Source organism: Hyperoodon ampullatus, assembly GCF_949752795.1.
Source record: "Hyperoodon ampullatus genome assembly, chromosome: 14".
In the NCBI taxonomy this organism is placed as follows: Eukaryota; Metazoa; Chordata; class Mammalia; order Artiodactyla; family Ziphiidae; genus Hyperoodon; species Hyperoodon ampullatus.
The window spans coordinates 44,126,673-44,137,468 of NC_136927.1; the positions used below are offsets into that span (position 1 = coordinate 44,126,673).

The 10,796-nt window shown below is 47.9% G+C and overlaps 1 protein-coding gene across 1 annotated transcript in view; it reads left to right on the forward strand.

Annotated features, from left to right (window-relative positions):
- Positions 1-10,750, forward strand: part of SRCAP (Snf2 related CREBBP activator protein) — a gene marked incomplete at its 5' end in the record, with an annotated part of 29,757 nt that extends 19,007 nt beyond the window's left edge. Inside the window, 9 exons of the mRNA XM_079718883.1 lie at positions 2,462-2,727; positions 2,864-3,066; positions 4,946-5,115; positions 5,265-5,461; positions 5,557-5,671; positions 5,880-5,999; positions 7,112-7,306; positions 7,463-7,546; positions 7,643-10,750. Of these exons, the coding sequence (XP_079575009.1) occupies positions 2,462-2,727; positions 2,864-3,066; positions 4,946-5,115; positions 5,265-5,461; positions 5,557-5,671; positions 5,880-5,999; positions 7,112-7,306; positions 7,463-7,546; positions 7,643-10,333 (4,041 nt within the window). The 3' untranslated portion in view covers positions 10,334-10,750. The remainder of the gene's footprint in view (positions 1-2,461; positions 2,728-2,863; positions 3,067-4,945; positions 5,116-5,264; positions 5,462-5,556; positions 5,672-5,879; positions 6,000-7,111; positions 7,307-7,462; positions 7,547-7,642) is intronic.
- Between the last annotated feature and the right edge of the window lie 46 nt (positions 10,751-10,796).

Genomic DNA, 10,796 nt, shown 5'->3' on the forward strand with positions numbered 1-10,796 from the left:
TCATATATATAGTTGTATATATATTTGGTTAAATAAAAATTGCAACTCAGAGTAAGTAACCCAGGACCTAATAATGAGAAAGATGTAGTGAGTCCTTCCAGGCCCTCTTGTCTTTTTCTCACTCTGATAATAGAGCTGCTTCTTATTCTCGGCCCCAGTCCCCCACCCTCCATCTTTGCCACTTGCCTCCACCTTTGGTCTTTCTCTAATGCTGCCAGGTTGGTCTGGCTTTTTGGAAGTAGGGAGAGGAGAGCCTAGATGCTAGCCCAAGGGTGCAACCCCATGGTCTGTGTTAAATTTTCATTGCTCTGCAAGTAGGAAGCAGCTTCTTGATACTTTTTCTTTAAACAGTTTGAGATATAAATCACATACCATACAGTTCACCTATTTAAACCATACAATTCATTGGCTTTTAGTATATTCACAGAGTTATGCAACCATGACAACAGTCAACTTTAGAACATTTTCATTGCCCTAAAAAAAAAGAAACCGCACACCCTTAACCATCATCCCTGACCTTTCCATCCCTCCTAGCTCTAAGTAACTTGTATCTGTAGATTTACTTATGGAGTCATATAATATACGGTTTTTTGTGACTGGCTTCTTTTACTTAATATTTTTGAGGTTCATCCATGTTATGCTATAATTGACATATATATATGTATATATATCAGTACTTCATTTTTTAAAAATTGTTGAATAATATGCCATTGTATGAATATACCACATTTTATATATCTATTCGTCAGCTGATTGGGGGACATTTGGTTTGTTTCTTCTTTTTGGCTGTTACGAATAATGCTGCTGTGAACATTCATGTATAAGATTTTGTATCTTTTCATATGTTTTCGGTTATATTGGATGTAAATTTAGGAGTGGAATTAACTGGGTTATGGTAACTATGTTTGACTGTTTGAGGAACTGACAAACTGTTTTCCAAAGTGGCTGTACCATTTTACATTCCCACCAGCGCTTGTGAGGGTTCCAGGTTCTCTACATCTTTGCCAAAAACTTGTTATTATTTGTCTTTTTTGATTATAGCCATCCTAGTGGGTTTGAAGTGGTATCTTGTGGTTTTTAAATATTTATTTATTTGGTTGCGCCGGGCCTTAGTTGCAGCAGGGGGGCTCCTTAGTTGCGGCTCCAGGGCACTGCAGTTGCAGCCTGCCGGCTCCTTAATTGTGGCATGCAAACTTTTAGTTGAGGTATGCATGTGGGATCTAGTTCCCTGACCAGGGATTGAACCTGGGCCCCCTGTATTGGGAGCGCAGAGTAGTATTATCCACTGCACCACCAGGGAAGTCCCTTTTGTGGTTTTGATTTGTATTTTCCTGGTGGCTAATGATGTTGAGCATCTTTTCAGTGGTTGTTAGCCATTTGTATATCTTCTTTGAAGAAATGTCTATTCAAATCCTTTCCCTTTTTTAATTGGGTTATTTTATTCTTTTCCTTTTTGTTATTGAGTTGTAAGAGTTCTTTATATATTCTGGATACAAGTCCTTTTTCAGGTAGATGATTTGCAAATATTGTCTCCTTTGCTGCTACTTAATGATTTTTCCCCTCTGCTAGGGTGCTTTCCTTCCTCACTTAGACCACCAGGAGCCAAGAGGTCAAGCTTAAGGTAGCAGTCAGGAAGGGAGATTTGGGACACTGCTCTTTTTCAGGACCATCTTGTAGGGTCCAGTCTCCTTCATTATTTGTTCCTTCTAATAACATATTTATTGAGAGCCTACTTTGTGCCAGATACTGAGTTGGATACTGGATGATTACAGTGAGGGGCTTACAGTTTAGTGGGTAGAAGATGTTAATCAAAGAATCCTATACATGTAAAACTACAAGTGTGATAAGTGCTACAAAAGAGTTAGGTGATTTTATAGCCTGTGAAACTGGAAGCACAAAGATGGGAAAGGATTGGGTCAAAGTCATACAGGTATCCTGTCAGCCAGGGCACTCCCCTTTTCTCTCTTGGGGTTACCTAGATGTCTGGTTAGCTGTTCCCATCCCACCCCATTCCAGTCTGACCTTTGACAAAAACCTGCCATGGATTTGATTAGCCTCTCTGTATCCTGGTCAGTGATTTGAGGAGGGATTTTAATAATTGTTTTGGATCTACTGCAAGAAGATGAATTAACTTGGATATTCCGGATTTAAGTGTTATATGGGAAAACTCACACAAATCATCCATTCTATAAGTTTGTCAGACATGAATATTCAAAATTTTGAATATTCAGGCATCTGCTTTGGTACCATACAGGGAAGATCAGTTTTCTTTTGCGGAGAAGTTATTTCATTTAACATTGGGAAAAGAATAACTCCCATTATTGACAATTTGGAAGAACTAAAATAGTGTATTGTTGAATCTTATGGTTTCCACAGATTATGTTTAATTCTGGGAGGAGCTGCCAGGTTTTCTATAAGGACGCTGATCACATTTTCTGTGTTTTTCTCCTCTTATGCTCAGGACTCTCTGGAGGAAAAGCGGAAGCAGCAGCGGTCTGAACGCCTGGAACGGATTTTCCAACTTAGTGAGGCTCATGGGGCCCTGGCACCCGTGTATGGGACTGAAGTCTTGGATTTCTGTACCCTGCCCCAACCTGTTGCCAGCCCCATCGGCCCTCGTTCTCCTGGCCCCAGCCACCCCACCTTTTGGACTTATACCGAGGCTGCCCGCCAGGCTGTACTGTTTCCCCAGCAACGACTAGACCAGCTGTCAGAAATCATTGAGAGGTTGGCAGGGCTAAGTGCTAATGGGAAGTGGGTCTTGGGGCCTCTGAGTGGATATAGTGGTTAGGGCTGGTAAAGGTGCTAACTTCTGGGGCCATTCAGAGTTCCATATTTTATACTGCTTGCCTTCTTTTTACAGGTTCATCTTTGTCATGCCTCCTGTGGAGGCACCTCCCCCTTCCTTGCACGCCTGCCACCCACCTCCTTGGCTGGCCCCACGTCAGGCAGCCTTCCAGGAGCAATTGGCTCGTGAGCTCTGGCCCCGGGCTCGTCCTTTGCACCGTATTGTGTGTAACATGCGTACCCAGTTTCCTGACCTGAGGCTTATCCAGTATGATTGCGGTGAGTTCATTGGCCAGTGAGGGTCTCTTGACCTCTTTTCTTGTCTTAGCCTGAGGACTGTTACATCAAAGGGGTGCTGTACATAAGGTCTCTGTGGATTTCATTAAACATTAGATAGTCTTTTAGGTTATGCTTCTGGGTGAGATGAAGAAATGTAGGCCTCATGATAGATTCTTGGCATTCATGAATTTGACTTTGATGAAAGTTGAAAATGTTTGCTAACTCATTTATTCAGTGATTATTTTGTGAACGTGTTACATCATTTGGGATACAATGGCAAATGACATAGCACAGCGTGGAGTTTTCAGATTTATGGGGAAAGGTTTGTGGTGGTATAAGACTGCACAATAAATAGTAGATATTGGGGAATTCCCTGGTGGTCCAGTGGTAGGACTCCACGCTTTCACTGCTGAGGGCACAGGTTCCATCCCTGGTTGGGGAATTAAGATCTCGTAAGCCACGTGGCCAAAAAAAAAAAAGTAAATAGTAGATTTTGTTTTGGGGAAAGATTTGAACAAGGATGCTTGTCTTTTGAATAGAATCTTATTGGTTAGAAGAAATTTGGCTGCAGGTAACAGAAAACCAACCAACGGTGGCTTAAACCACAAGATCATTTATTGTTTACTAAATGAGAAATGCCTAGAATGGTGGTATATGGCTGGTTCAGCAGCAGCTTAGTGGTGTCTTCATGGACCCAGGACTTTACCTACTATCCTTAGCTTTTATCTTTTTATTCTCATGGTCATGGTCTTAAGATGGCTGCTATAACTCCAGGGAGCACACCAGTGCTCCAAGCAGGAAGCAAGGGGTTGAAACAAAACACTTCTCGCAAGTCTTTCATTTTTTTCTGGGAAAGAAAGCCCTCCCAGTTGACTTTTATTCAAAATTCATTGGCTCTCTTAACCAGTTGTCTGTTTTTGATATATTTTTATATTTTTTAAAGTTTTTTTTTAATTGAAGTATAACTTACAATAAATGCACAAATCTTAGGTATAAAAAAAAAAATTCATTGGCTCAGATTGGGCCATATGCCCATCCTTAGAGTAATCACTGACGAAGGGAAAAAGGAACTATGGCTTATTTAGAACAATTAATGATTCATCTTCTGGGGTTGGTTTGGGGTGCACCTTCCGTGGGAATCAAGGGATCTCTGCCAGGTGTCCATAGGATTAATCGGGTTCTGTTAACCGAGAATGGCTGTTGGACAGTAGTGAATAGTTTCTGCCACAACTGTGCACAGGTATTTCCATAGTAATATGTTTGCAGATTACTTAAATGTCTTAGAACATAAAGTCAGCAGAATTTTTATTAATATGTGTTCAATAAATATTTTGGTAAAAAATAATTTTATAACATTTGAAACCATTCAGAATAGGTGAATTGAAAGTCTTTGTTAAAAGTGTTCAAACTGATTGAATCACTATTTTCGTGTTTGATGGGAGGTTAAACTAGATAACCTCATAAGATCCTGCCTTTCTGGTTCTTATCTCAGTGACCTTCCATCCAAGTGAGCTATGACATCAATGGATTTGTTGATGTTTATCTTGTGAATGGCTTGTGCTGCAGCTGGTATAACTCAGTGTAGTACTTGAAGGTCTTTTCTTGCTCATACACCATTGAGGATTTCTTTTTTCCCCCTGAGGGTCTGTATTACCCTACCCCTAGTTAGACTGAAAGAAGTCAGATCCAAGACAGGAGTAGACTGAAGAGGAAGAACCCTTAAGGGAAGAAAATATATAAAGTTAAATATTTTTGATTCCCCTGGGTTGATCGAAACCCTGGCGTAAAACTTGATCTTTCAACTACACAGGCTTCCAGTGCTGTGTTTCTCCCAGTCCAGTTTATAGCTAGCTCCCTGTACCCCTTCATATCTCTTTAGGAAAGTTGCAAACGTTGGCGGTGCTGTTGCGACAGCTCAAGGCGGAGGGCCACCGGGTGCTCATATTCACCCAGATGACCCGAATGCTGGATGTGTTGGAGCAGTTTCTCACCTACCATGGCCACCTCTACTTGCGTCTGGATGGGTCTACTAGAGTTGAACAGAGACAGGTAACCCAGGCATCTCCGACCCTTAGAGGCTCGCCTCAGCTCTGTCTCCTTTTTCCAGGGCTCAGAGTCCCAGGAGGGGCCCCCACTAAGCCTTGGTCTGTTTTTGGGGATATGTCTCCCAATACTATCTTTTTTTCCTTTTCCTCTAGGCCTTGATGGAACGATTCAATGCAGACAAACGCATATTCTGCTTCATCCTTTCAACTCGGAGTGGGGGTGTGGGCGTGAACCTGACGGGGGCAGACACTGTTGTTTTTTATGACAGCGACTGGAATCCTACCATGGATGCTCAGGCCCAGGATCGCTGTCACCGAATTGGCCAGACCCGAGATGTCCACATATATAGGTACTGCCTAGTCTCCCCTTACCATACTTCCCCTTTGCTAATAGGGTTTTATTGATGTATTTGGCTGTTTATACATGTCCTTTATCACCCCCTAGGCTTATCAGTGAACGGACAGTGGAAGAGAACATCCTAAAAAAGGCAAACCAGAAGAGAATGTTGGGAGACATGGCAATTGAGGGAGGCAACTTCACCACAGCCTATTTTAAACAGGTACTAAGATCTTCCAGTTTGTGCAAGAGAGAACTGCTATGCCTGTAGGAGTTACTACTGCTTATTAAAAAGGATGCTTTGGCCTCCAAAGATCTGCCTCTTCAACTAGTGGTGCTTCTGATACTACTAAGAGCTATCAGCTTCATAGCTATAGACCTGGGACCAACATTCCGTTGGTTCTGACACTTTTCATATGTTCTTTCCAAAGCAGACCATCCGAGAGCTGTTTGATATGCCTCTGGAGGAACCATCTGGCTCATCTATACCCTCTGCCCCTGAAGATGAGGAAGAGACTGTGGCCAGCAAGCAGACCCATATCCTGGAGCAGGTGAAAAAAGAGTGGGCAGGGACTTCACCGGCTGTCCAGTGGTTAAGACTCTGTGCTTCCACTGCAGGGGGCACGGGTTCGATCCCTGGTCGGGGAACAAAGATCCCGCTGCAGAAAAGGAGTGGGCAGTCCCTAGAGTAGAGCTAATGGTTGCAGTGTGTGTTGTCTCTCAGTCTTTTGAGTTTGTCCAAGGGGAAAGAACTATTTCTGCTGCTTCCCAGATTACAGTTGGCCTTTGATAGTTGTGAGTAGGTTGCTTATTGGTTCACATGATTTCATAGATAGAACACAGGATATGGAGTCCACGGTTCTAGGTTTGAACTCCAACAGTGCTTCTTAATAGTGTTCGTTAAGCCACATCCATTTAATCTTCTGAGCTTCACTTCCCACTTTTCTGAAATGCTAAATTAGAAGGAAGTAACTGAAGGTTAAATAGCATAGTGGATATAAGAAGTGCTTTGTATATGGTGTAAAACTCTCATTTCCCAAACATTAATGCATACTAGAATCACTTGGAAGGCTTTGAAAAAGATTGATTCCTGGGTCCCATCTCACAGTCTACTTAAATCATGATTTTGAGTGGTGAGGTCTGGGCATTTGTATTTTTTCAGACGTAGACAGATGTTTAGGAACTGAAGGTGTGGGTTATCATGGAGAAATTTTCCTCTACCAAGTGCCTTCCTCTCATGCTCTAGGCTACTTCCCTCAGTGACTTTGGTGTCATCTCCCTGGATATTCATCTCAGGGGAATGATCATATATTAATCTGTTGTCATGAGGCATCTCAGTGCAAAAAAGAATTGTGGATTATTTTGTATGCAAAACTTCTGGGATTGCTTTTTTAAAGAGATTTGAGGCTTACTTGAATGGAAAGTAAGTGGAACTAGAGGTCTCTAAAACAGTTATTTTGTCCCTGGTGGCACTCCTGGTTGAATCTGTTCCATTCTGTGTGGACCACTGTGTTGCTTTGGTAATTTTGGGGGCCCAGAAGAGAGTTGAGTTCTGATGTAAATCTGGTTTGGTGTAAACGTGGCCTCAAACATTTGCCAGAATCAAATCACAGGATGTAAAGTTCTTTAATTCTCATGGTTATTCTTCCCCACACCCTCATAGGCATTGTGTCGGGCAGAGGATGAAGAGGATATCCGTGCGGCCACCCAGGCCAAGGCTGAACAGGTGGCTGAGCTTGCAGAATTCAATGAGAATGATGGGTTTCCTGCTGCTGATGGAGAGGAGGCTGGTCGGCCTGGGGCTGAAGATGAGGAGATGTCCCGGGCTGAGCAGGAAATTGCTGCCCTTGTAGAACAGGTCAGTGTTGGATCCACTAGTTCTCAACCTCACCCTCCACAACTCCTTCCTCTGGACTCTGCAACCTTCTTTCTGTCTTCTCTGGTGAAAATAATCAAGGGTGATGGGCCCTGGGCACCAGGTCCCTATGTTCATCATCGCTGCTCTTCCCCACAGCTGACTCCCATTGAGCGCTATGCCATGAAATTCCTGGAAGCCTCACTGGAGGAGGTGAGCCGAGAGGAGCTCAAGCAGGCAGAAGTGAGTATGGGGGTGGGGACAGAAGTGGAAAGTGGCTGCTTTCCACCCACTCCCCATGCCTCCCTCTGACCACTCCTTGGGCTCTGTTTTTGGTAGGAGCAAGTGGAAGCTGCCCGCAAGGACCTGGACCAAGCGAAGGAGGAGGTGTTCCGCCTACCCCAGGAGGAGGAGGAGGGGCCAGGGGCTGGGGATGAGGTTTCCTGTGGGACTGGTGGAGGCAGCCACCGGCGCAGTAAGAAGGCCAAGGCCCCCGAAAGGCCAGGGACTCGCGTCAGTGAGCGTCTTCGTGGAGCCCGGGCTGAAACTCAAGGGGCAAACCACACTCCTGTCACATCCACGCATCATCCCCGCAGCACCTCCACACCCCCCCGCTGCAGCCCTGCCAGGGACCGAGTTCCCCGGCCAGCGCCTAGGCCTCGACCCACTCCAGCTTCAGCTCCTGCTGCAATTCCTACCCCAGTCCCTGCCCCAATCTCTGCCCCAATCCCCATTTCAGCCCCAAATCCGATAACCATGCTTCCTGTCCATATCTTGCCTTCTCCTCCTCTTCCTTCTGCACAGATTCCTCCCTCTTGTTCTTCTGCCTGTACCCCTCCTCCTGCCTGTACCCCTCCACCAGCTCATACCCCACCTCCAGCCCAAACTTCTCTCTTAACTCCTTCCTCCCCTCTCTTGCTTGGTCTACCTTCTGTGCCCATTTCCCCACCAGTCACCAACCTCCCCTTGGGCATGGGGCCTGAGGCAGAGCTGTGTGCACAAGCAATGGCATCTACTGAGTCCCTGGAGCTGGCTGATATGGCCAGTTCCGAGACTTCCCCAATTACTCTTGTGCCCCCTAAGGATCTGTTGCCAGTTGCTGTTGAGATCCTGCCTATGTCAGAGAAGAACCTTTCTCTCACCTCTTCTGCACCTAGCCCAAACCTGGCAGCTGGCAGCGTCCCCAACGGTCAAGAGCAGGAGGTGCCCGAGCCTGCCGAGGCGACCATCCTCTCAGTGCTGCCTGATGGTGAGGAAGTGGCCACGTGTCTGAGTGAGAGCAATAGGCTGGAGCTCCCACCCTCAGCAGCATCTGATGAGCTACTTCAGGAGCCACTGGAGGCTGACAAGAACTCAGAAGAGCTGGTGGAGGCCCAGACCCCAACGTCTACCCCAGAGAAACCCCAGGAACTTGTTTCAGCTGAGGTCGCAGCCCCATCAACCTCATCCTCGGCCACCTCCACACCTGAGGGTCCTTCGCCTGCCCGGCCCCCTCGGCGTCGCACCAGTGCCGATGTAGAAATTAGGGGTCAGGGGGCTGGTCGGCCAGGGCAGCCTCCAGGTCCCAAAGTGCTTCGCAAGCTGCCAGGACGGCTAGTGACTGTGGTAGAGGAAAAGGAACTGGTGAGGCGACGGCGACAGCAGCGGGGAACTGCCAGCACCCTAGTGCCTGGGGTCTCTGAGACTGGTGCCAGCCCGGGAAGCCCATCTACCCGCAGCATGTCGGGGCCAGAATCCTCACCTCCCACCAGTGGTCCCTGTGAAGCTGCTCCCCCATCCACACTGCCCACCCCAACCCAGCAGCCCTTCATAGCTCGCCGCCGCATTGAGCTGGGGCTAACTGGTGGGGGCAGCCCAGAAAATGGAGAAGGGGCACTACTTGCCATCACCCCTCCTGCTGTGAAACGTCGCAGGGGGAGGCCCCCCAAGAAGAACAGGTCTCCAGCAGATGCTGGGCGAGGGGTGGATGAGGCACCTTCATGCACCTCTAAGGGAAAAACCAGTGGGGCTGACTCAGTCCCTGGGGCTGAGACCCTTGTTGTTGCGGAGCCTGTCCTGGCACCTCAGCTTATTCCTGGGCCCCAGCCTCTTGGACCCCAGCCAGTTCATAGACCCGAGCCTGTCATCCTATCACCTGTGGAGAAAAGAAGGCGTGGGCGGCCCCCTAAGGCCCGAGATTTGCCCATTCCTGGGACCATTTCCTCTCCAGGGGATGGCAGCTTAGAGAGCCGGACACAGCCACTCCCGATACCGCCACCCCTGCCGCCACTCCCACCACTCCTAGCCTGTCCCACTGCTACTGTCGCCAACACTGTCACCACTCTCACCATTTCAACATCCCCACCCAAGCGGAAGCGGGGCCGACCTCCCAAGAATCCACCATCACCTCGGCCCAGCCAGCTCCCTGTCTTGGACCGCGACAGCTCTCCTGTCCTTGAGAGCTGTGGATTGGGGAAGCAGCGGCAACCCCAGGGCCAGGGGGAGAGTGAGGGTAGTTCATCTGATGAGGATGGAAGCCGCCCCCTCACCCGCCTGGCCCGCTTACGTCTTGAAGCAGAAGGAATGAGGGGACGAAAGAGTGAAGGGTCCATGGTAGTGGCTGTAATTCAGGATGATCTGGATTTAGCGGATAGTGGGCCAGGCGGGTTAGAATTGACACCTCCCGTGGTCTCATTGGCTCCAAAACTGCGCTCGACCCGGCTGCGTCCAGGGTCTCTAGTTCCCCCACTAGAGACTGAGAAGGTGCCTCGCAAACGGGCAGGGGCCCCAGTTGGCTGTGGTCCTGGGCTGGCAAAGCGGAGCCGCCTTCAGCCCCCAAGTCCCCTGGGGCCTGAGGGTTCAGTAGAGGAGTCTGAGGCTGAAGCCTCAGGTGAGGAGGAGGAAGGGGATGGGACCCCACGGCGCCGGCCTGGCCCCCGCCGGCTTGGTGGGACCACCAACCAAGGGGACCAGCGTATCTTGCGCAGCAGCGCCCCTTCCCACTTGGCTGGCCCTACCATTAGTCACAGAGGCCGTAAAGCCAAGACGTGAGTGGGCTGCCCCCCTTCACCTAGGCTTTCTGCCATGGCCCCTCTCTCTCCATGACCAGGCCTGACTCTGTTAACCACTACTTGAAGTCTTTTGAGGGGGGAATCCTCCAGGGAGACATAGGGGCCTTCTCCCTTCTTTCCACCAAAGGAGGGGGTAGGCAACTGGTTGTCATGGAAACGGGGCTCTTCACATATCCCCTTCCCTTCCACCCCACATGGCTGGGCAGTGTTAAGGGTGGCAAGATAGTCTTTGTCCCCACCCCCTTGTACTTGATTTCCCCAGCTATCTTTCACAGCCCCCCACCCTTAGGGGAAGGGGGAGGGGCTTCTCTACAATGAGTTTTTTTCTTTTTTTCTTTTTTCTTTTTTTTTTTTTTTTTTAAGAAGAAAAAAATAATAAACTTAGTTTCTGTATGAGCATCCGCGTAAGGAGGCTTCTGATTTTCTGGTCCGGTGGAGGGTTG